Here is a 24,926-nt window from a genome sequence, read left to right on the forward strand (position 1 = left end):
CAGCCCAGGCTGCCCAGAGCCACATCCAGCCTGGCCTTGAATGCCTGCAGGGATGGGGCATCCACAGCCTCCTTGGGCAACCTGTTCCAGTGCCTCACCACCCTCTGGGTGAAAATCTTCCTCCTCATATCCAAACTAAACCTCTCCTGTCTCAGTTTCAAACCATTACCCCTTGTCCTATCACTGTCCACCCTCATAAACAGTCATTCCCTCTCCTGTTTAAAGGCTCCCTTTAAGCACTGGAAGGCCACAATGAGGTATCCCCGGTGCCTTCTCTTCTCCAAGCTAAACAAGCCCAATTCCCTCAACCTTTCCTCACAGCAGAAGAGTTTGCATAGGAGGGTTTGCTAAGCATCAATATTGATAAGCTCAACATCATGCCTGGGAACATCGCAGAACAGAACAGCAAAAATGACAGAGAAATGGGCAAAATTTTAAAGGAAGCTATTTACAGACTGTTTGCTGGGATATAAAACATCTCCTCTCTGCTGACACACACTGATCATTTCGTGCATCTGCTGGCATCTCTGGCAGTGCAGCATTTATTGAGATACCTACACCAGCTTACGTGTGTCATTCTCTGCTGTGAAATGCAGCAGAATTAATTTGCAGTGAGAAGACTGTCGGATTTTACACTTGTTGGCTCAGATGCACGACTGTGTAATGACAGAGAGGACAAGTGCATAGAGGGGACGTTAGGACAAGCAATCTCTTGGCACGAGTTCGGAGCCCAGCGCAGACAACATAATTATAGCAAAAGGAGGGTGTTGACTGGTTAGCTTTTGGCATCCTCCGTGACCAAGAGGGCAAGCAGGAATGGATAAAATCCCTGAACAAATCTCTTTGAATCTGCTATGCTACTGATTTGGATGAGTGAGAGAGAATGCAGATTACAGGACAGCCTATCTAGATACACTGCAATATTTCCATGTGGTCAAAAGAATTAAAGGAAAAAAAAAAAACCAAAAAAAACAGATGAAGACTGCAGACAGTATTTGTAACAAAATATATTACTTACAGTGTATGCCAATGTGTACAGCCGTGATTTCATTTCTGCAGGCACACTGGCAGTTTCTGCAAGGCCAAATATAAAGAAAGCTGTTTTCATCCTAGGAGAACAAGAGAAGAAAACACATCATAGCAACTGCTTAACATAACCAGCTCACATCCCTGATCACGTCTTCAACGTGTCCATAAAGCTCTTTAATTGTATGAGACAGTAAACAAGATTTTTTCAAGTCACCAGTGATACAGATTTCTTTCTATTGTATGCCCAAACTACCCTCTGTTCATCAAGATGCTTTGAGCAGAACCTTTAGGTGAATGAAACCATTGCTTTCCTTCTGAAGTTTGGCACATTAAGATCCAATAAGGCCATGCACCATCAGGCTGCCTGTTTTGGTGTGTATTTCCATGCACTGGGGAGCAAAAGAGCATCACCTGGCTTGCCACATCTCCTCATTGGCGACAGCTTCCCAGGAAGAGGGCTTGAAACTAAATGGGAATTCAAATAAAATTCAGCCATTAGATCCATGTCACTGTGTTTTGCTCCCCGCACAATCATCCCTTCTAACCCAAGCAGCAACAGACCTCCCAGGCAGCAGAAAACCTGTCATGAAGCCTACGGCTCTGACAGCAGGGAATTCAGCTGATCCTCAGTCATTCATAAAACTTTATTCCTCTCCCTGCACATGAGGAGCCTTTGGTGTTTATATCAGGTGATTCACAGCATCCCAGCTATCCACAAAGTGAGAGATGATTTTTACCACCCCTTCATAGCTCAGCCTACAACATTTAAAGCTTTGGGTGTCCCATGTCCTCAATGGTTTTGGGCTCCCAGTTAAGTTTTAGGATCAGAATTGGACCTGACAGTTGACTAGAAACGTCCTCTTTATTTTTAACAGTAGCAAAAAAAAGCCCATACCCAACACATGCATAGCTATCATGTGTTCCGAAACACAAAGCATTAAGATTAAAGCCCACATTTAATTTCTCTAACACTGCAATGGGTGTGGTCATGAGGAATAGCAAGCAGGAAGGCACAGAGCTGTGCCTCTGCCTCATACCTCCCATATTCTTCAGTCCAGTTATAGAGATTTCTTGTCAGACGAATCCACTCTTCTGGGTCAAAGACAGCGTCAGATGGAACCAACTTTTCACAGGTACCCCATGGCCAAAGTGAGTAACTCCTCCTCCACGTTGAGTCCCCTTCATGAAGACCAATGCAGACAAACACTTCTTTACTGCCAAAAAAAGGAACAGAGAGAGGAATGGTGAAGCCATGTCACAGGCCCTGGGCAATCCCACGTGCTTGAGCTGCCCACTCAACCCATGTTGGTGCAGCAGACAGGTTTCAAGCAGCACAGCTGTACATGTCCCTGTTCAGTGCAGGGGAGCTGAACCAGATGACCTTTAAGAGTACCTTCCAACTCAAACAACTCTATGATTCTATTACTTTCTAAAGCACGGGTACCCACCCAGAGCATCTCACATTGGTACATGCACGTCTCTGGGGCAATTTGCTGAACAGCTCTGCAGACAAATGGCCCCATGGTACTACAAACCTCATGCACCTGAGTAGAAGGGACCTCCAGGGGAGAGGTCCTCTCTGTGTCACACCTTACATCCATGTCAAAGCAGGAGAAGCCCACTTCGTCCCAACAGCACCTGGCCCTGCTTGTCTGCCTCCCCACACTCACCCCAGCTAGTCTAAATGCAGATGCTATTCTTATTCATGGGAGTATCTAATCCTTTCTCCACTCTTACTAAGCTATTTTTATATGATGATTATTCCTGGAATACATTCATTCTATGCTAATCACTTGGCCACAATGCTTAGGAAGGAGAAGCTGCAGCAATTTACTCTCCAACCATCATCATTTTGAGTACACAGGAATGTTTCTTTTTTTGTGTGTGTGATGAATTGTGTCAGCAAAAACAAACCAACAAACCTTATTTTTCCTTCCTAAAATCCAAACTTACCTCAAAACAATGAGAATTATTACACCTTGTTCAGCAAGATATAGTATTGTTCAACAGTGCTGAACAACATTATATCTGGATGGACTTACTTCTGCGCAGATATTTGCTTTAATTGCAAAAATAATCTCACCACTGGGGAGGAAGTCAGTAGAGAAAATTGGTCTTTTGGATGCAGCACCAAGCTGTTCCATAAACAATTTCAAGAGGAAAAAGGTTGAAGATTTTAGGAAAGCTGTTACATATGAAAGAAATGCTTACTGTTTGTTTGCTTTGAGGAAATGGTGGAGATTAAAAGTGAGCGTCCCATCGGGTAATATTCCTTCCACAGGGTTCCACCGGTTCCCAGGAAAATGAACACCAGGTAAATGCTTTGCCAGCTTGGGTAAATACCATTCATAAGTCATCATCTATCACCAAAAACATTATTGTAATTAAAATAAGAAGCACAGTTTACATCCATTTTAAACTAGCAGCTGTAGAAATGCCTTCTGTGTGAATAATGATTCCATTTATTCAATAAGGGCTTTCTCTCGTCTCAGCAGTGACCCAGGAGGACCGGGCCATCAGATCAAACCAGCAGTGGCTTCTACTTGGAGGAACGCAATCATTGCCACTGAGAAGAACTCTATGGAAACACAAAATAGCTACAGCTGTGAGGAGACACAAGAGAGCTTTGGTTAGACATGCGGCATTGGGTGAAGGCTTCACCAAAATCACAGTCCCCTGTTGGAAAGCTAATTGCAATGATTATGTGCTCGTAGAAGTACAGCTGTGTCTTTCTGCAAAGAGGATTCTTCTCTTTCCATTACTCAGGGGAAAAAAAGCGCAACCACAACCCCAGGAGACACAGCATCTCCATTTGAATTAAAAAAAAGAGAGAAGTCTCCACAAGCACCTTTGCTGGACCAAAATAACATAGGAGACCTCAAGAAATGAGCTTCAACATGGCAGAGACCTAGTGAAAAAGCACAAAGCCCCATTGCCCAAGAGGTGCTGGCTGACCCTCAGCCCTCCAGACTGCTCCCAACATGCAATTTTCTGAACACAGAAAGGATGAAGCTTCCTCAGCAAGGTAAACATCAGCCCTGTACAACAATTGGATATCTGCCATGTTGTCTCCTTCAGTATCACCTTCTGAACCTACCTCTTGGTCCACTAACGTGATATCTGGCCTCACTCCTTCAACATAATGCTGGTAACGAAGGGCGTTCCCAGGTAAGTCTCCTCTTAGCAAAATCACTGCACCCATTGGCATAGAGGACAGCAGGTTTCTTGCAAACTTATCAACGATGTCATTATTGCTCTGATCACAATCGCTTAAGGAAACAGATGAAAAAGAGCATCTCAAAGCCAGGCACTTGCATGGTTTTGCCCATCTTTAGAACAATTTTATGCAATAAGCATCCAGTGGTGAGGTCTTTCCCCTGGTCAGATCTGGCTAAACAGCATCATGTCCACATACAAGATACAAACTTGAAGCCTTTAGACTACTGTTCCCCAGAAGCTAGAACCAGAGTCATACCACTACAGTTATGCAGAAGGACACACATACAGTGCATACATTTATCTCAATTCTGATCCTTTTTAGCTGATTTTTCTTCATGGGCTAAACCTAAAGATTTATTAGCTGGAAATGGAAGTGCCACTACATTGTAGGTATTTGAAACCCTTCCTACCCTCTGAACACTTTTAATTAAGATTAGCCAGTGGATGTGCAAAGCAAGGATTTCTGCCTATGGAGCCTGTGAGCTCCACCTGAGCAGCCCTACTACTATGCTGATTTTTACCTAACCCACTGCAGAGTTCTCAGTTTGGTTATGGAATAAGGAAGATCACAACATGTAATTCATAAAAATATGAAAGAAAAAATAAGAAAAAGTACTAGGCACCAGGAAACCTGAAGTAAAGGATAGGAAAAGAGAAGGTGATACCCCAGAGGATGTCTTACCTATAGTTGGCCCAAAGTTGAGCAGTGACGAGAGCCCCAGCAGAAAGCCACTCCAGCCATGGCAACACCCGGCTGCCCTGCAGCACAGCACCTCCAAGGGACACAAGAGCAGGGAGTCCCAGCCCGGCCAGCACTGCCACAGCCGCATTGCTCTGCATCCAGAACCTCTCCACCTAGGACACAAGGTGGTAAATGCCAGCTGATGTGGCAATGCTTCCTTGGGATGCAAGTCTACACTTTTGGAGTGGGAGTCTCCCAGCTGAAAAGCTCACAATTGAAGAGCAGACAGCATAAGGAAAGAAGTTTCTTTCCTTTATTCATAGAATGGCTTGGGTTGAAAAGGACCATGTCAATCATCTGCTTCCAACCCCCTGCTATGTGCAGGGTCATCAACCAGCAGCCCAGGCTGCCCAGAGCCACATCCAGCCTGGCCTTGAATGCCTGCAGGGATGGGGCATCCACAGCCTCCTTGGGCAACCTGCTCTAGTGCATCACCACCCTCTGGGGGAAAAACTTCCTCCTAATTCTTCCTCTTAAACACACATAATCTATCTCAATGCCCAGAAAACATATTTATGCTTCCTCATCTAAACGGGAACAGAAAATGTAGCTGTGTGTTTACACCCTGTGCATCTCCAAGACAACCACCTGCTCTTGATTTGCAAGGGACCCATCAGCCAACGAAGCATGAACGAGGCTGCTTCCAAAAACCAACACCCCAGAGCAATTTTCAGAGTGAAACTTACCACTCCCAGAAACAGAGGCTTTGTAACATCCAAATTTGCTCTCCAGGCGAAGAAGAGTGAATAAACACAGAGCATTCCAGTGAAGAGACAAATGACGGGTGATTTCTGTTGCCTTATCCTATAAAAGATAACACAGCACTATAGTGGCACGAGTAGGAAAAAGTTATATGTGCATGAAGACAGCTGTCTCTGTGCATATCTGAATGTATTTAATGCGAGGAGCTGGTGGGTCTTTCTCTACTTTTGCAATTTATGAAACTTTTGCTTTTCAGAGCATGCAGCCATCTGGATCTCAAGCTTTTTAAGGCATCTACAGAGTTACAGGGTAATCAGATGCAGGGCTGTTTTGCTCTTTGTCAGTAATACAGGATAACAGCTGAAATCTCTGCCCAAGGAAGCAGTATAGCTCCCTGTGGCACAAGGCAGAGAAAGCACCTAAAGCTCATGCTCAGCCAGTAAGGAAATGCAGGTGGGAGCAAATATTCCTCTCCAACTTACGGCAGTGCTGTGCTGAAACAGGCCATGAGAGCCAGGGCGAGGACAGGAAGAGACAGCTCCGATCTCATCTGCTCCAGCTGGAAGCTGTGGGGAAACCGGTGCATGTCTGCATGACCCTCAATTCAGTGCCTGCACTCAGTGCAGCAAGAAAACAGGGCAGTTGTATGGCACAACACTCCTGTTCTGCTGGGGTTGAGTATACGAGAAACAGGAAGAAGCCAGGATTTTGAATCCCCAGCAGTGGAATGGTCATGACTTTACTCACATCAGCATCTCTCTCATACTGGATCCGGTCTCGGACTTGGCCTGGATTAAAAAGAAAGAAAAGCCATGAGAAACCCACACATTGATTGGAGAAAAGTCTTTCTGCTTTCTGCCTGCAGAGCCCTGAGTGTAAAGGGCTGCTCTAGAGCTACTTAAAATCATACCACAGCAATCACAGGGAACAGGAATTGCTTAAGCAGAACCAAAGACAGCAAATTACTTGAACCTTCACTGCAAAACTTCCCTCCCATTTTTTTGTTTTACATTTTGCAAATGGTGTGTGGTTCACCACCCAGATGAACCCAACTCATTAATCTGTGACCAGAGCACATCATATGGCTTAGCTGTGAACTCCACTGTATCTGCGTGACCTGGGACATCTCCCCACATCCTGGGAGCACCATGTGGGCCTCAATTTCTACTTCCTTGCCTGTTTGGAGAAGACATCCAAGGTCAATCCTAGAATCCTAGAATGGCCTGGGTTGCAGAGGCCCACGGTGCTCATCCAGCTCCAACCCCCTGCTATGTGCAGGGTCACCAACCAGCAGCCCAGGCTGCCCAGAGCCACATCCAGCCTGGCCTTGAATGCCTGCAGGGATGGGGCATCCACAGCCTCCTTGGGCAACCTGTTCCAGTGCGTCACCACCCTCTGGGGGAAAAAATTCCTCCTAAGATCCAACCTAAACCTCCCCAGTCTCAGTTTCAAACCATTCCCCCTTGTCCTATCACTGGCCACTCTCATAAATAGCTGTTTCCCCTCCTGTTAGACACTCCCTTCAAGTACTGGAAGGCCACAATGAAGTCTCCCCAGAGCCTTCTCTTTTCCAAGCTAAACAAGCCCAATTCCCTCAACCAGAGGGTGGATCTCATGCCCGTAGGAGCACCAGGTGATGTAAAACACAACCCTTTCTTTTATTCTCAGCCTTCTGCACTGAAATCTCTGATTTAGGATGGAAAGTAGGGGTGCTGGGCATTGCTCTCCTTTGGTTGCCAGAGCCCAACATCTAAGTTGGGACTGAAGCAGAAAGATGCAAATCCTACACTCAGTAAGTAAACAGTCACGTCGTATCTTCCTCTCTTTGCAAGAGCACAAAGCAGACAGAATAATTCAGAGCAAGGGACTCCGAGGTTCCCATTCACTTCAATGCAACATTACTGAGATGCAAGTTAGAGGAATCTCTTTTTTGTAAATATGAGACACCTGGACAGCCCCCAATAAATGATACAGCTCATTCCTTAAGGACAAAGAGAATCAGGTCTTTCTTTCCCAGCCATCTAACCCATAACCAGAAAATCTGACCGATCCAAAGGTCGAAATCAGAGAATTGTTTTTAAAAGAAACGCCCAATTTTTTCATCTCTGAGCTGCTTAACACCATGAACATAAAGGTCCTGCTACCATGTCACTCCAAAGAAAGCCACGTAGAAAATGAACTTTATTTACCAGATTGAATGTCCCATATTCCTCCCTGAGAAAATGGGTCAAAAATCCTCGAAAAGTCGTCTGGTCTCCCCATGTCCAACGGGCTCGACTGAGGTAGGACGAAGCCGGCAGATAGAGATAAGGCAGCAAACCAGCCAAGAAGCATAAACCCAACTTCAGCAAATGGCCTAGGGACAATTCCTGCACCAAAATATGTCATATTGCATAACAATGTTTATTTTAGTTTAATCGTGCTGGAACTTCAAGAACAGATAAAGAAAAAACATCAAATATATTTACACAGAGCTGATCTCTCAATTTATAGTAAGTCCCTACAAAATGCTATGTTAAACCTTACGATTTTGTGGATTACTAGGAAACTGCATCAAACTGATCTCCTTTGCATGGCAGGGTGAAATTTAAGTGAAGCAAATAATATTAGCTAGGACTCATGAGTATCATACTCATTGCATCTTTCACATTTAAATCATGGCATGACATGCATAGATGGCTGAAGCACTGCAAGGCTGAGATAACCCACTTTGCAGCGATTAAGAGTTGGCTGGTATTCCATCTGGCAAAAAAAAAATGCTGCTCTAGTACAACTACACACATCATCACCATCATCAGGAGTCAGTTTTGCCATTTACTTTATCGTGATTACACTGGCTAAATTGGATAGGCCAACTTTTGGGTTGGGATTTTCAAGACTGCCTAAGGGGTCAGGAAGACAAGACTTTCAAAGGGACTTCTGTGCCTAACTCCTTTAAGTGCTTTGGAAAATCCCACCCTAGAATATTGCACGCTTGCTTTATCATTAGCCACCGTCCTGTCAATCAAACACTTGCTCAGAATTTGGGGTTATGTGGAATAGACACCATTCAGCATTCAAAGCAACGACCTACGGAGCAGAGAAAGCAGCCGGATAAAGTTGGTGGCCAAAATTTCTTTAGAAGACTGGCTTTATTTTAGATTTATTTTTAACTGGAAGGCGCTGTTTGTGATCAAATATCTCTTTACTAGGTGGCTTTCTGCAGCATGCTTTTCTGGGCTGTCTAAGGTATTTCACAGGAACGCTGCATTGCAATAGCATTCTCCCTGCTGGAAATCACAGAGCTCTGTGCACCTCCCTGGTTAAAAAAACAACTATGTTTAAAGAAGAAAAATACACTGCAGGAACCATCACTTTGCTAAAGGGAATAGGAAGTCTGCAGGGCTTTTGCTTGAAGCACTGGACTTTTGAATCAAGCTTGTCTGAACTGCATCTTATCTCCTGCTGTTCACATTCTTCACTCTAGGCTTAGCTATAAGCTGTGCCACTGTGAAGAACCACACCTGATCTGCCAGGCTGAGGATGCAGAAATACAGGCAGGAGCATCCCAGCACAAACCTGCCCAGCTGTCATCTCATGGTAGAAGGTGCCTCATCTGAGAGTTCATACAATCATGGCTTGGGTTGGAAGGGACCTCAAGGATCACCAACACACAGGCAAGGATGCCAGCTGCTAAATCAAGTACTAGATCAAATTGCCCAGGGCTTCATCTAACCTGGTCTTAAACACCTCCAGGAATGGGGCATCCAAAGCCTCTCTGTGCAGCCTGTTGCAGCAGCTCACCGCTCTCTCTGTAAAGAAATCCGCCTGACATCCAACCTAAATCTCCTTTCCTTTAGTTTAAAACCATTCCCCCTTATCCTGCCACTACCTACCCGTGTAAAAAGTTGATTTCCCTCATGCTTATAAACTCCCTTTAAATACTGGAAAGCCTCAGTGAGGTCTTCCTGCAGCCTTTTCAATGCTGAACAAGCTCAGCTCCTTTAGCCTGTCTTCATAGGAAAGGTGCTCCAGCCACCAGATCATCCTCATGGCACTCCTCTGGACCCTCTCCAAAAGGGACTCTTGCAGGTCACACAATGACAGACAACAAGTCAATGCAGCTTTCATTTGCTACTACCAGGGAATCAACACAGAGAAACTCATCTCCAATCATAAAACAGTGCTTTAAAGAAAGCTAAAACAGCCGCGAGTCAGCAAAATACGCACCATCTTTCTGAAGAGCAGGAAGAGAACCCAAGGTACAATACAAGCAATATAGAGCACTATCGTGTGCTGATTGCACAAACTGAGGCCACAGCAAAAGGCACCAAGTTTAGCAATCTGAAAGGGAAAAAACAAACAAGCAAATAGCTTATAATTACTCTTCAGTTTGCAAAAGCAGCATGAATGCAGCCCATGGTACACCTAGAGAATAATGCAATATACACCTGTGAGCAGTGGTCAGTTGTAACACAAACAACACAGGTTACTTCAGTTAATTTCCATGCCATAAAATTAATTATTCCATTTCTATGTACGGAGATATAACAGGAGTTAATTCCGTCCTCTTGTGCAGGCACAGATGGCTAAAGTCAGGGCTACACAAACTCGCTAAGCAAAGGGAATTATATACAGTATCACTCAGTAGTATAATTTCATTTCAGAGTGTTTTCTGATAACAGAGATAACGTGTCCAGTGACTGAATGGCATGTGAGGTGTAATCCTTTGCCTTGGAGTGGAGATGGGATCACTTGGTAGTTTTTAATTAGAATTTAACACCGGATGTTGGTTTGTCAAAGGAAAACCTGCTATAACATCAGATAAAATCTTTGTGGTCTTCAGAGCTGCCCTGTAGGACTTGGGACACCTTAAAAGTTCTTTGGTGAACTCCAAGAACTCCAAGGACTCTTTAGCCAGTGGCAAAACATGTTAGGTGATAACTCGTGAAGCTGAGTAAACTACCACTGCGGGCTCCTGAAATTCTAATTGTTAACCCAACAAAAATCCTTTTATTCACACAATTTACAGGAGTCATAGCAGGCAAGTCAGTGAGAGGAGAGATCAGATGTTCAGGTAAAGTAAAGCAGAAAGAACAAGGCTGGTGAGTGAAAACCATCTGACCACCCGGCCTGTTCCCAAAGTAGTAAATACAGCATGAAACGTCTCTGTGTTTAATAATAGCATTATTTTAGGGGTACTTTTCATTTCAAAAGAGTATACACTGAACTGCACAGGACTGACTGAAAAATCGGCTGTTTCTGTTTTTCATTAGAAACGTGGGTTTTTCTGACTAGATGAATTTTCCTGTAAGACGTATCTATTTACCCTTGGGAAAAATAACTGTTCTACCAACAAAACCTTGAATGCTCACAGCCTACATTGAGTCTTTGATGCAGAAAATTAAACTTTGTGCTAAAACATTTAGATGGAAATGATTTTGCTTTTTCCATTTCTATCCTCTACGTGTAAAGCAACACAAAAATGCCCATCCAGCATGTCCCAACAAAACCCTTCAGCAAAGTGCACAGGTTTCAAAATGTTTGGCAATTTCCAGATGGGTCAATGATCAACATCATTGAGCTCAGACCCAAAATCTGCCCTCTCTTGCTTAAACCAAACTGAATCAGGACTAAATGAATAGAAAATTAAACAGACTCGTCATAACTAATTGAAAATAATAATAATAATAATAAAGAACAATTCACTTTGCTTGAGATGTTTTACCTTTGATCTCTCTTTTGCAGTGGATGCCTCCTCAAAATGCACGGTAAGAGCCATAAGCAGCCCCACAAACAGATTGTTTAAGCTAAAAACCTCCGCCGTGATGGACCACTGCCATGTTAGACGAGAAAATGAAAACACCCCCGCAGCAAGGATTCCTCCAGCATATGAGCCAGAAAGCCTGCAAACACAGATAACATGAAATCTTCTTTTCCAACAGAAAAAAAAAAAAAAAAGCCTACTTTATTGTCCTTTTTTTATTATTATTATTTTTTAAAAAAACACTATAGCAGCTGAAATTATGACTGCCACCCAGCATCCTTCCAGAACATTATATGGTTAATGCGTCCCTAATAATTTCTTTGCAGTGGTTTGCAATTAGGAATAGCACACCTTAGCCATCCCATGTATTTGCAAGGCACCAAATACTGGTGAGCCAAGCTGGCTTTTTCTCCACAAACACCACAAAAACTCCTGGTATTCAATTCAGTTCCAAAACCTTGATGAGCAATGACACAGCAGGTCATGGTACGCTGAGCCAGAGAGTCATGCCTCTAACGGGATGCTCTGTGCTGGAGGACACATGAACAGTGGTGCAGCCTTAAGTTCATTGAGGCCCCGCATAAAGAGTGGATTAGAGCTATTGGTGATGGACAGCATTAGCAGAGCTTTCCTAGGGCAGGTTGGACTGTCTCAGGGACAGGCAGGGATTGCAGCATCCATAGCCCTGGGATGGAGAGGTACCTACTGGAGTCAGGGAGAGGGGACAGTGGATGCCATCTCCAGCTAGATGAACTTCAGCTCTTGTTCCCAAATGAGCTTGGGGAAACCAGAGGTCGGTTTTAGCCCAGGAATCCCATTGCACCCACTTTGCTGGTTGCATTATGGGTGCTGGTCTTTGAGCTCTTTGGAAGCTTGGCTGTTTCAGAGGTCTGTCCCATAGGAAGTCACCCGGGAGAATGGGATGGAGGGTAGCACAACCAGCTCAGCCAAGTCTCCTCCAAGGACTAATAGCCATGACTATGGTTAAAGCTGCTCTCTAGAAAATCTCAAGCTCTATACAGATTGGTGTTTTTCTAATCCCACCCCAGGTATGCATATTTCCATTTAGATATAATATTCCCAGCAGGTTTAAAACAAAAGTAGTATATTCTAGTCAACCTCTTTCTCAGGCTGAATCATCAGCTTGATCATTAGTACCTGAACACTGACCGTATCCCCTACTGCATGGTTCGTTCTCCCCATCAAAGATGAGGCATCCATGGAAGAGTAGCTTATAGAGTTCCTTGGAGAACATAACTGAAGTAGATGGAGATAAGCAAACAGAACCTACAGCCCTTGCAAAAAGGGACAAAAGGGATTCTGAGAAAGCAATCTCTCCTCTCCTTCATCATAAGTTTCTTTCACTTTCCCAAAACAATCTAAGCTCTTCCAGCAGGCTGAAAAGCTGACACATTTCTGTAGATGTCAGAGGACTCACGCAGTTAAAACTGGGAGCTGTAAACCATTAAGAATGAGAGATGGCATCCATGAGGAGAAGATGATTAGGATAAGGAAGTGGAAAGACCTGACCTTCACTTCTCCTAACATGGGTTGTGCTGGATGGCCTGTGGCTGCCCCAAAGATATCTGCAAAGTAGAACTCATTTATCTTCTTTGTAAAGATCTGCAACTGCAGGACATTGCAGGACACTTGCAGTGCGTGAACTTCACAGAGCTCTACACAGGTCTGAGCATTCAGCACAAGGAGCTGTCACTCAATACCCATGGCACTCAGCAAAATAAAAGCCACATTACGACCATACTGTGATGAAGAAGTTGCTATTTAAGTGTTTTTTTTGGCACAAAATTCCATCTCGAAATCTTCAATAAACTGGATGCTCACTAGTAACTAAATGTGTCAATTATTACAGGTTTTCCAAGAGCATTAGTATAAAGTTTCAAGTCACACAACCACATAGAGGTTTTCACAGGCATCAGTGCTGCTCCACTGATCCTCCTACGAAGGCAGCCTGACATGACAGACTTTCCCTTAACCAGCAAAAACTTATAAAGAAATAGGGTTGTAAATCCACTTGAAATTCTTGCAGGGAAACACAGTAGAAAAGATAAAACAACTTTCTCAAACACCGTGGGAAAGAGGAGCAGAATTTCAGGCAATCTTCTCAATCACTGTCCAGTTTTCTTCGTCTTCCCTAGAAAAGAGCATCTTAGTAGAGTTCAAATGAGATTGAAGAACTCCCATCCCCTGATAAAAAGTCTCAAACTATGCTTCAAGTTTCATGAAACAAGGCTTATGGAAAAGTTACTCAACTCAAAGCTTAAAAGCCTTATCCCAGCTATGTGGGCAGGGGACACCCCTACTCACCTTCCAGCCCCGAAGTAGTGCAGGTTCAGAATCCAACACTGGCACAACCCATAGGCTTTTGGGAAGAAGAGCTGACATCATCTTTAATTTCCACTGAAACTTCCAGGAAAAGCTTCCTGCTAAGGAACAAGTTCTCTCTAAGAACTTGTTTTTCACCCAGAGGGTGGTGACGCACTGGAACAGGTTGCCCAAGAAGGCTGTGGATGCCCCATCCCTGCAGGCATTCAAGGCCAGGCTGGATGTGGCTCTGGGCAGCCTGGGCTGCTGGTTGGCAGCCCTGCACATAGCAGGGGCTGAAACTGGATGACCACTGTGGTCCTTTTCAATCCTGGCCATTCTATGATTCTATGATTCATTTACAACTGATGATTCAGAAGGAAACACTCTGAGAACTGTTAGTGATAATATCAGGTATTTCCAATCAAAACCTAACTGTCAGAAAATAAGACAGCAGCTCTACTCAAGACAACAGGTGATGGAGCAAAGCAGCACCAGCAGAAATGAATCTCACACAGCTATACCACACAATGCTGGCCCCAAACGCAATGAAACCTGCCTCGTGGCTGAGCTAACGTGACCCACATGAGGTTTCCTATGTACCTGGTAGTGGGAGAAGCATGAAGATAAGAATAAAATAGAGAAAGGAAGAACTGGAAGAGCAAAATGACGGAGACTGGACTGGAGGTCATGAAACTAAGAAGCATGAAAGCATGAAACTAAGTTTCACGAAGCATGAAACTAAGAGGATGAAAGGATTTGCAAAGCAGGACTGCAATCTACAAGTGAAGATGCTGTTGGTGACAACATGTTGCAGGCAACAACTCCTTTAAAGAGAGACACAAATGGTATTTTAATGAGTAAGTCACGTTATGGTGTGGAACAAGTTGAACATAAGAGATGAAGGAGATGTAACTACAGCAAAAGCTCTGGGACATTCAGACTAACTGGAACCTTATGAACATGGGCAGAAATTCCCATCACCCGATAATGTGCTACGAGGGGCAGAAACAGTGAGCAAAGAAGAATCCACACTGTCCTTTGTGAGAAGTATTTTCCCATGGCATCCCTAAATATCAAAGTCTAAAAATATATTTAGTTTTCAGGAGCAAGAATATTAGAACACATACCTGGGTTTCAACACCAAGGACACAGGCAACACAGACTACCTTTAGTCAGGTGTACTGGGGCTGCAGGTTTTCATATTAAGCGTTAAAACAGCAAGGAAAATTCAGATTGGATGTTTAAATGTGTCTTTGCAAGACTTTCCATCTGCAGGTAATCGCTAAGACGTGTCAACAGGCAGTTCTGTTCAACATTCAACATTCAGCCTCTGTCCTAAGTTTGGTAAAACTATCTCTTAAGCCAAGAGTACAGGTTCTACCTATGCTGAGTTAACAAACATCTTAGTGTTTTTGCTATTTATTTAAAAATTAATGCCTGAAACTTTGTATTTAGTCATTTGCAAGAAGCTATTAAACGATTTGGGTAAAGCTATATGGGTACAGGAATTGGAACTTAACTGGAATGTTTTAGTTAAATGCAATCTTCAGTGCACTGGCTTCTTAAGAAAAGTCAGCTAATCAAACCACATTTTATATTTGAAGCTAATGTATTAAACACTGGAAACACCTATCTACTAAAATAAGCTGATTATTTCTGCCTTCTGTTTCCTCCCAAACTTTAGAGGGTAGCCGATCTGTGTTGATTTTTCTTTTTAAACACTTTTGGGTATAAGGAACAACTCTCCTGCTTTTAACCATCTCCATCACTGAATGGATTTTTTTTCCCCATTTTCTTCCTGCTAAAGGGGAGCCAAAGGAGAACAGGACTGAGAAGACTCAACAGCCTTATTTTAAGTGTCTCTTCTAATCAGAACAACTACTTTTTTAAAGGAGAAAACAAATAAAAATCAAACATAAATTTAGGACCGAAGTGTTGACAATCATCCCCCCAAACGCCAGTCCCTCTGGGTCTGCCTGTCACAAACACTCAACAGACAAAAGCTGGTTTCTCCTGCTCTCAGCCCTGAACAGCCGGCACAGGTACTACAGGGAATAGCAACCCAGATTTTATTCTTCCTTAAGGACCTCATGCTCAAGAGCCACTTGAGCTATGCCTGCAGCCTCCAATCCCAGCACTGGAGGATGAGGCAGCACAGAACCCAGCTCGGTTCGCCAATCCTGATGGAGTCCTCACGGCCACAAGGAGATGATAATAATAGAAAGCATGCAAAGAGACAGGAACATCACAAACAAAAAGAAGGGACTGTCAGAACTGTCTGAGGAGTACTGATGCAGAAAGAATTTTGGCTAAGGAAGGTGATCTTGCCCACATCCTCTTACACATCCTCTATGGGATGAGAGGCTTGCAGTGAAGCCACCACCACTAGAGCTCTGTAGGGTCACACTGAGCTCCTCATGTAGGATGACCCCAAGACACCATGACCAACAAGGGGCCTCAAACACTACCAGCACATGCAAGAGGCACCCAACCAAAGGTTGGGAAGAAGGGGCTGCACCCCTACCCAAGGAGTATGGCAACTGAGTGCTACCACACCGAGCCATCCCAGGGCAGCTCATGGGGCTGAGCAGCTCCCAACAGGCCAATAAAACCCATTAGAGCTGTGCTGCTCTAGGAAATGCCCTGCTGTGCTTGCAACTTTCTAATAAGTCGAGTAAAAACTGCACTTCCAGCCACCCAAGCCAGGAGGGAACTTCTCTCCCTGTGTCTTTGTAAGCAGAAAGGGAGCATTAGTTAGGCTTGATTCACAAACTCAAAAATCCTTAGAAAATAGGTATGGCTTGATCCCGGGTGCTCAGAATAAATGGTGTCTGCTTCCAGCAGCCAAAAAAAAAAAAGAGAAAAAGAAAAAACTCTCGGTAGGAACCGGCTTTAGCAATTTGAATGTTTTATAAGTTTTTTTTTTTCTCCTTTTTTTTTTCCCCTGTAATTGCAGAAACTTTTCCTAATCTGACATTTGTTAAAACCCCTTATTAGAAATTATGCAGCTGCGGTAGCTGCGGCAAGAAGAATCCAATGGAAAAAAAAAAATAATTAAAAAATAATTTTTTAAAAAATTAAAAAATAAAATACTGGAGCTGGCTTCACAATTACCAAGTCAGCCCATGCAGCCCTCTGCTATTGTGCGGGGTGGCATAAACCCCCCGGCGGGCTATCAGCTCCCTGGCAGGCAGGGGGCTGTGCTATTCAAAGCGCGAGATACAAGCTGCGGGGCACAAACCTGGCAGCTCCCATCTGACCCCGCAATCCCCGGCTGGTGACAGCTCCAAGCTCCATGGCAAATTAGGCCTTCTCACATTACAATTGCAGGAGACAGATTCCATTAGCGGTATCTGAAATTGAGTGGAGAGCTGCTCTGTTATCAGACTTGACTCATAAGCGCCGCTATTAATCAGAGCTATGATAGCATTTATATATTTCAAGCTATCTGCTGCCGCTGTGATATTCTGCTACAAAGGGTTGATGGGACTTAGGGAAGTGAACAATAGAGCTTTCTGGGAAAAGCAGAGTAAATCAAGAAAGTCTGTGACTTCCGCACATTCTGAAGGGATTGCGGTTTACATAAATTTTCTCCCAATTGGAGATTGAGCTCTTCCTCATCTTACACATGGGATTTAGTTGTCACTCAATGGTAACAGCTGTGAAAAGGTGAAGCGGCCCACCGCTCAGAATATTGCCTCCGCTTTTAAAGCAATTAACCCATGAACAGGAGGATACCTGGTGATATCAAAGGGATTAAGCCAGGCAGTGCATTATTAACATTTCCTTGAACTAATTCTAACTCTGACTAGCTGTCAGAAAAGACTCTTCAGTCTTAAAAAAAAAGGGGGGGAGGAAAAGAGAGTTTTTGCCCTGCTTTTTCTATCCCCCCTTCCAAACGAAGCAGTTATTTCAGCCTAATGTGCGTACTTCAGAGCCGAATGCAAATGAACAGATTTGTTCACGTCTTCACAGCGAACTCAATGCCGCTTTATTATGGCTGCATGGGGGAAAAAAAGATATAGATGATCAATTAGTCGGAGGTCACAGTAGGTAGTCCCCTAAAAGCAAATCAACACTGAAGTACTCTCCATTCTTCACTTCGTCCTAAAACTTAGTAACTACTCGTTATGTGTGCTTCTGAACCTGCATTTGGCTACAATGGCAATAATAATCTAAAATAATCTGTAATCTGGAAAATCCCAATGTGCCCTAATAAATGATTTCTCGCTCTGTGAAGCTCGGCATTCTCCTTTCTCATGCCTACAGTCAACGGGGCAGCGATGGCTGCCGGAGCACGTTCTTCTCCCTCAATCTGCATCCAAAACCCCCTCCCTGAAGCCACATCCCATACAGTGAGGCTGCTCTTCTACCCTGCCCAAAATAAGGGTCAGGCTGCTGGGAACTCCACCACTTTGCATACCCAAAGGATGCAGAGCATCTCTCCACTCAATACATGCATTAAGCATATTTTTTTGAGCACCTCTCAATTCTAGGGGGTTTCCAGCCTCTGTTTTTCCTCCCTTTAGCCATGAGCATCTGCAGGAAAAAGTCACATCCTCCCACACACCTTGCCCATCAATGGGTCCTTCCCACAGGCGCATCGGAGCAAGGAATCTCAAAGGGGTCAGGGCAGTAAGTCAAGAACACCTCTACCATACCCTGTGCACATCACCATCAGCCCTCACTGTCAACATGGGGAAAACAGTGGGCTCCAGCTTTCACGTACAGCTACGGATTGTTGCTTGGCAGAGTGGTGAGGGACACATATATCTATTTATATACATATACATGTGTGCACATATATTCCTATATGCATAAATAGAAATCCATATATGCTTTTTTCTAATGTGTATAAAAGTCCATATATATATATATATATATATATATATATATACACCTATATATATATATATATAGGTATAATATTCTCCTAATATGTATAAATATAAGTCCCAAATTTAATGCAATATGCAGAACTGCAACCAAAGTGAAGTAAGCTGCTCATCTCAGTGCAACATTTTCCTCCTTTTCAAATGCTGATGTATAACAAGATTGCAAGAAGGTGGAAACAACACCTTCTACCCTGCGACTGCACCTGCAATAGTTCAGCTTTGTATGCCTGCACAGAGCAAAACAGCCACGCTATTGGAAGGTAGGAAAAACGCACTTAGAGCAAGGAAAAGAGCACCATTTCTATTCATAACAGAGAATGCAAAGAACGCATCATCTGTGCAGAAAATTACACTTCACATTATAAGAATCACATTATAAGAACATAATTGGTTTACTTTGTCAACTTGCTATGCTTTGCCTCCCACAGTAAAACAAATAAATATTTGTTCAAGGAAACAATCATGGAGTCGCACTCGCTGCGTCCTAAAAACATAATGCTGCTCCCCCGTCTTTCAAAGCAAAGATGAATTATTTCCATCAGTTACAAGCAGTCTGAGAAAACTCTTTGTAAATGCCATTTTACGATAATTACAAGCGATTCCTTAAGACTTGCGTGGAGGGGAAAAACAAATTTGATAAGTAATTCAAAGGAGCAAAGCGCTCATTCAGCGATAGTCTGGATTACTGACAAAAGGGCTTTTTGCATTCGTGCAGTCCGACGCAACTTTGTTGGGAGAAGCACAGCTCTGCGTTTAGCAATGAATCAATCAGAAGGCTGAGCTGCTTCCTATCGCCCTGCAGAGCATCCCGCCAGCGAGCACCTGGGAGAGGAGAAATCTGGTTAAATTATGAACGGACCGAGCATGGTTTGGTCCTAATCCCACACGCACTGCGGCGCCCTAAATAATGCCAAATCATAACCCTTGTGTTAAGCAGGAAAATAAATTACCCCGACCCAGTGTTGGATAAAGTCAGGAAATGCCTCTCTGACAAAAAGGAGAGAGTGATCTATGAGGAAAAGATGTACTAAAGGCAAGGGCTGTGAAATGCAGAGCGATCCCCTCCCAGCCCCGCGCGATGGCAAACTGCACCATGCCAAGCTGGTGGGTTGGCGGGGAGAAAAGAAAGGTTTTAGAGGTTAAGTTCAGGTCAGACGACAAATGAAATTGTAACAGCCCAAGTGACATTGTATAATGTCTTCTTCCACTCAATCAATAGGGCACTGTGAGCCCCATTACCATAGAGATGGCTTCCTCCTTTCTGAAGGGTGTCTATTGTTTGACGAGAGAGATTTGCCACTTGAACCGTGCTGCTCCCAAAGGATGTGTACTTCATCAATTATTTGTATTCCTAACATCTACATATTTTCATATTAACGTCCCCAGCGTTCGCGCGGCAGAAGGAGCGGCCGCTCGCTTTTCCTCTGGTACCGAAGGGCTTTCAGGGGTCACCCCGTCAGCTCAATTTTAATTAAAACACAAAAATGCAGCAGGATTTGATAGCCTGGTTTAAAGCTTTTGTGAAGACACACAATCCCGGTTCAAAACAAAACAGATATCAGAGGCTTTGGAGCAGACGGTGCCAAGCAAAACGCTTTCGGAAAGACTTCTGTTTGGTTTAAGCAGGTGGCAAGAGAGGAAGAACTTTCTTTTTTTACTTAATAATAATAATAATAATAATAATCGATTTTAAGGTGCTTACAGGGAAAACCACGACATTGTAATTTGTAAATAAAAGTGACCCACAACACCTTACAAAAATCAATCACCGTGAGGCTGAATAATTGATTCTGTCACTCACTGTCTTACAGCCAGGAAATAATTTTCCGCAAGCCCCGATAGTTTCCACCATCTCCCACTTCCAGGTTTTCCGTTTCTCGATGCGAGTTTCATGTTTGACAGACGCAACCCCTTCCAATCCCAATTAAACAACAACATTAAAACCTCTAGAAGGAGAAAGGAAATCCCCAAACTTCGCTCATCGTTGCCCCTTTGCATTCCTGCATCTCCGAAGCGATGACAGCATCCCTTCGTACACACAAAAGGGGCGTTTGGGGAACAGTCACGTTTGAGATAGAACTGTAAAACAGGGCAGATCTCTACAGTAATTGGAACAACTGTAATTAAAAATATAAAAAGCAGAATTCAATGCTTGAAGGATTCAGACTTGGTGATCCTTACAGGTCCCTTCTAACTTAGGATATTCTACGATTGAAAATACTGAGCAGTTCCACACAGGACTTCTTAATGTAATTGGAAAGCGGGCTCACACGGGAGGGCAACCCCTCACCAAACAAACATTACGATGCAGGATGCTACATAAAAAAGCACTGACTCAATCTCACATCTGACCCAACACTAAAATCAATCCTACTCCGTAAGACGCAGCACAGCAGCTCCCTCCTTCAGCAGAGAAAAGTGCACCCGCACACAACCATGGGCACTTCTTGCTCCCACCCTTGTTTTGGAGCTGCACAGGATCTGGTCCCATTTATCTCTGCTTTTATTCTGAGGCTTCCTGGGGGTGGGCAGGGTGCTGTGAGCTGGGTTAGAAAACAGCTTTGCTCAAAAAATCAAAGCACCCTGTTTTTTCCTTGAGGACTGCATCCCCAGCCCTGATACCATTTCAGATTTCACTGCCATCCACAGCCTAGAAGCGTGCCCTATTTTCCCCGTCAAAGAACATTAGAAATTGTTTGTCGGGGTTGCAGTAATCCTCTCCAATCTGGGTCAGGCGGAGGTTAAGTGCGGGGAGAACTCACACATCAAAGGCTGTCGGGGTGAGCGCAGCCCGGGACCGCACACCTCCCATGGGCAGGGTGTGGGGTGTAGGGATGGTGCCGTGGACAGGGGACACAGGTACCTGCCTCCGCTGGGAGCTGTGATTAAACCCAGCTCTTGCTTTAGCCACAGGTGAAGCTCATCTCGTTAATTCAAACGGACCATCTGCATCTTCCAAGAACGACAAACTTCATTAGTTCTGCTTAGTTAGAGCGCTTGCTGATTTGCGATAATGAGCCCCAACAGCCTGTCACCTCTTTGTCAAGGGAAAGGGCATACTTTTTTCTAATCGTTACTATTACTATTTCAAAAAAAGAAAATATATAGAGAAGAAGCTTTTGTGCAAAAAAGAAGGTCAAATTCAGATTAAACTGCTGCTCCTTTCACCCGAGGAACTAATCCCAAGCAGGCACTGCTGGTCGGGGGGGGGGGGCTCAGCCCCGTACCTGAGCACGGTGTAGAAGAGCAGCGAGGCTGCTGCAGCTCCCAGCACAGCACACAGCAGGTTGACACGGCCCGCAGCGGCCCCGCCGGGCAGCAACCTCATGGCCAGCCCGGCCAGCAGCGTGAACAGCGGGTAACCAGGCGGGTGGGCGACCTGCAGACAGAGGGATGGGCTCAGCAAGAGGACTGCAGCATCCCGATCCCAGCACCGCATCCCAGCATCCCGGTATCCAGGTATCCCCGTTCCCTGGCATCCCAGTGCCCCAGCATCCCGGTACCCCGGCATCCCAGCTGTTTCCCCCCCCCCAACTGAATGCTTTTAGGTTTGGTGCCAATTTTTCACTCCGCAAATATTTTCCCCCTTAGTGGATTTGGCGGCAGGCGTCACCCGCGATAATGAGCAGCGGAGAAAAGAGGTGACACGTCGCATTATCGCGCCTTAAACTGCTTGTTGTTTGGGTTCACAGTATATTAGGGTCATTCAAAAGGCTGGTTTTTTTTGGTTTTTTTTTTATTATTATTATTTTTAAAAAAAACCCACACAGATTCTCAACTATTTTATTGGGTAGCAAGTTGAAAGACCACACTGCTATCGGATTACCACCGCGCTGACAGTCCTAAGGTCTTGCCTAAAGGGATCATGCACCATAATAAAGTTTATTAAATAATAAAACTTATTAAAATTGTTAACCCGATTTATTTTATTCTCCCCAGCTTATACAAAATTTGGGTTGATAATAAGCCAGCTACTGTATATACAGTAAAGCCTTTGCTTTATAATTTAGTTTAATTGGATTTAAAACTTGAAGTAAATTGTCGCGTGCTGTACTTATAAGTTAGTAAAAACTGTGGTTTGAAAATAAATTAATCTACTTTACTCCATGCTTAATTAAACTTCCTTAATTCCTAAAACTGTTAATGAGAGCATTGATTAAACAATAAAACTAATACTTACTCCAAGCTCATATGCGGCTGTGATCAGCTCCCCTGTGAAAAAATAATGTAAAACCAATAATTACTATTAGGAAATGACACTCCTCCAAAGTTTTCAAAATCCAAATGCTTGCATTGGGGTTTTGCATTAATTTGACTGGATAAAACTGTAAATCTGTGGAGATTTAACAGCATGAAATTTTCTAAGAATATTTTCTCCCTCTGATGTCATGGCACAAAATATCTTTTGTATGTTTCCGCACGACTTTTATGAACAGATAAGGGAAAGCAGAGGTGAGCTCGGTTACAGCACAGCCTCAGACATCCCAGTTGCAGACACCTGCACGCATCAGTGTGTTTTTAATGTAAAACCCATTGATTTGACGACTCTCGGCGCTTCCGTTGCGATGCCTCCTAACAAACTGGGTGTTTCTCATTAAGAAAAAACAACCGACTGCAACAAGCAAACAGAGGTACACACGACTCGTATTTTAAAGGGGGTTAAATGCAATCGCTCTGCAACGACGGTGCTAAAGAAATCCTTGCAACTTTGCAAGCAACCCTTTACCTGTCAGGATGATGCACTCAGCTCCTGCTCCTGTTACACAACAGCACCAAGATTTTGCATTTCATTTGTACTCGATGCTGGGATGAATGACTGTCACAGAACCACACAGCAGCAGAGAATCCTTGGCATTTTTAGAGCACTTGGAGCTGCAGTGCTGTGGAACTGCGTGCATTAAATCCAGCCTGTGCACACGAGCACATTCAAGCTCAGTGGGCTCAACAACGAGCCAACAAAATTAAATATTACAGCACTTGAGGCATTGATTCTGTGATTTTCTATGATAATTTTATGCCATTCTGTGATATTTCTATGTGATGTTTCTATATGATATAGTTTCTAAATGACTCTATGAAATAGCATAGGCTCCGGTTGGAAGAGGCCTTAGAGATCATCCAACTCCAACCCTCTGCCATGGGCAGGGTTGTCCCTGTATCATTTCCATGTGATTCTATACCATTTCTATGCTATTCCATTGAATCATCGTGCAACATTTGCTATCCCAGCTATACCAAAGAGAAATTGCTGTTTATGGAATCAGAGCCTCATCTTACTACTGTCTTGGAAAGGCCAAGTTTGAGGCAGCTTCATCCCATCGCTGGATGGCAGAAATGCAAAATAAAGGGTGATGTAGGATGAATTTCTTCTCCAAATAAGCAGTGATGCAGTGGTACATCTGCCCAGGGAGCAGTGGGGTCAACATCCCTGGAGGTGTTAAGAACTGAGGGACAGTGGGTCTGAACACGCCTGAAAACTGACTTATCTCCAGCATGAGTTGGAACCAGCGTCTGAAACATCAGAATGAAACTTCTTTTTGTGCTTGAGTTTATTTGATCCCTTTTGTAAGCAGTTTTAACATCTGTGGATGTATCCCAATGAGCTCTAAAACTCATTCTCTTGTTTCTTTATTGTAACGCTAAGTAACACAAGAAAGCTGCCAATGAAAATATCTACTGCCTTTTACACTCCAGGATTACTGCAAGCTTCAGGAACAATTAAAAATATACGGATCACTTAAAAAGAATAAGAATAGGCTCCCTGCCTGAAAGCAGATACAGCAAATCCTTAAGCACCTCTTTACTCACACAAGTAGCTTCAGCGATTTCAATGGCACAGGCTGTGAGCCCATCAGTGCTTCGAGCAACACCACACAGAGATCCCAGAGACCACAGTCAGGGCTGCAGTAGGGCTGTTCTCCATGAGAAATGAAGGGAATAACCCCAAAAAGCCATATTAGCATATGGTGGTGTGGCTGTTTGCAGGGAAAAGCCCAAATAGGCAGCTGGGATGAGGTCATCTACAATGGCTGGACTAAATGATCTTAGTGGTCTTTAACAATCCTAGCCTCACATACCTCACCTGGGCTGTAGGATGCAAGGGGAGATTTGGAAATAAATTCTTTTAACACTTGGCATCTCAAAGCACAACAGAGTCCCTACAATCTCACACGGGGGTGCAGGGAGATGAATAACACCTAAGTGTAATCACACCCATCTGAATGCACAAGCTGTGAAAACATACAAACCCACAATCTGCAAACCCAAC

At 43.9% G+C, this 24,926-nt stretch overlaps 1 protein-coding gene across 3 annotated transcripts in view; it reads right to left on the reverse strand.

Annotated features, from left to right (window-relative positions):
- Nucleotides 1-928: 928 nt before the first annotated feature.
- The window catches only part of TMEM260 (transmembrane protein 260), a 61,443-nt gene continuing 37,445 nt past the window's right edge, over nt 929-24,926 (reverse strand). For 2 of the 3 annotated variants that reach the window (XM_032444849.1, XM_015865879.2), the window contains 14 exons: nt 22,839-22,870; nt 21,886-22,037; nt 11,400-11,577; nt 9,902-10,015; nt 7,882-8,061; nt 6,440-6,480; nt 6,175-6,258; nt 5,677-5,794; nt 4,931-5,103; nt 4,127-4,298; nt 3,241-3,389; nt 2,067-2,243; nt 1,441-1,494; nt 929-1,109 (listed from right to left, as the gene is read on the reverse strand). In XM_032444849.1, coding sequence (XP_032300740.1) covers nt 944-1,109; nt 1,441-1,494; nt 2,067-2,243; nt 3,241-3,389; nt 4,127-4,298; nt 4,931-5,103; nt 5,677-5,794; nt 6,175-6,258; nt 6,440-6,480; nt 7,882-8,061; nt 9,902-10,015; nt 11,400-11,577; nt 21,886-22,037; nt 22,839-22,870 — 1,790 coding nt within the window. In that variant the 3' untranslated portion in view covers nt 929-943. Of the gene's footprint in view, nt 1,110-1,440; nt 1,495-2,066; nt 2,244-3,240; nt 3,390-4,126; nt 4,299-4,930; nt 5,104-5,676; nt 5,795-6,174; nt 6,259-6,439; nt 6,481-7,881; nt 8,062-9,901; nt 10,016-11,399; nt 11,578-17,004; nt 17,117-21,885; nt 22,038-22,838; nt 22,871-24,926 lie in introns of those variants that run through there. The other variant, XM_015865882.1, reaches the window with a different exon arrangement.

This window comes from Coturnix japonica, chromosome 5 (genome assembly GCF_001577835.2).
Source record: "Coturnix japonica isolate 7356 chromosome 5, Coturnix japonica 2.1, whole genome shotgun sequence".
In the NCBI taxonomy this organism is placed as follows: Eukaryota; Metazoa; Chordata; class Aves; order Galliformes; family Phasianidae; genus Coturnix; species Coturnix japonica.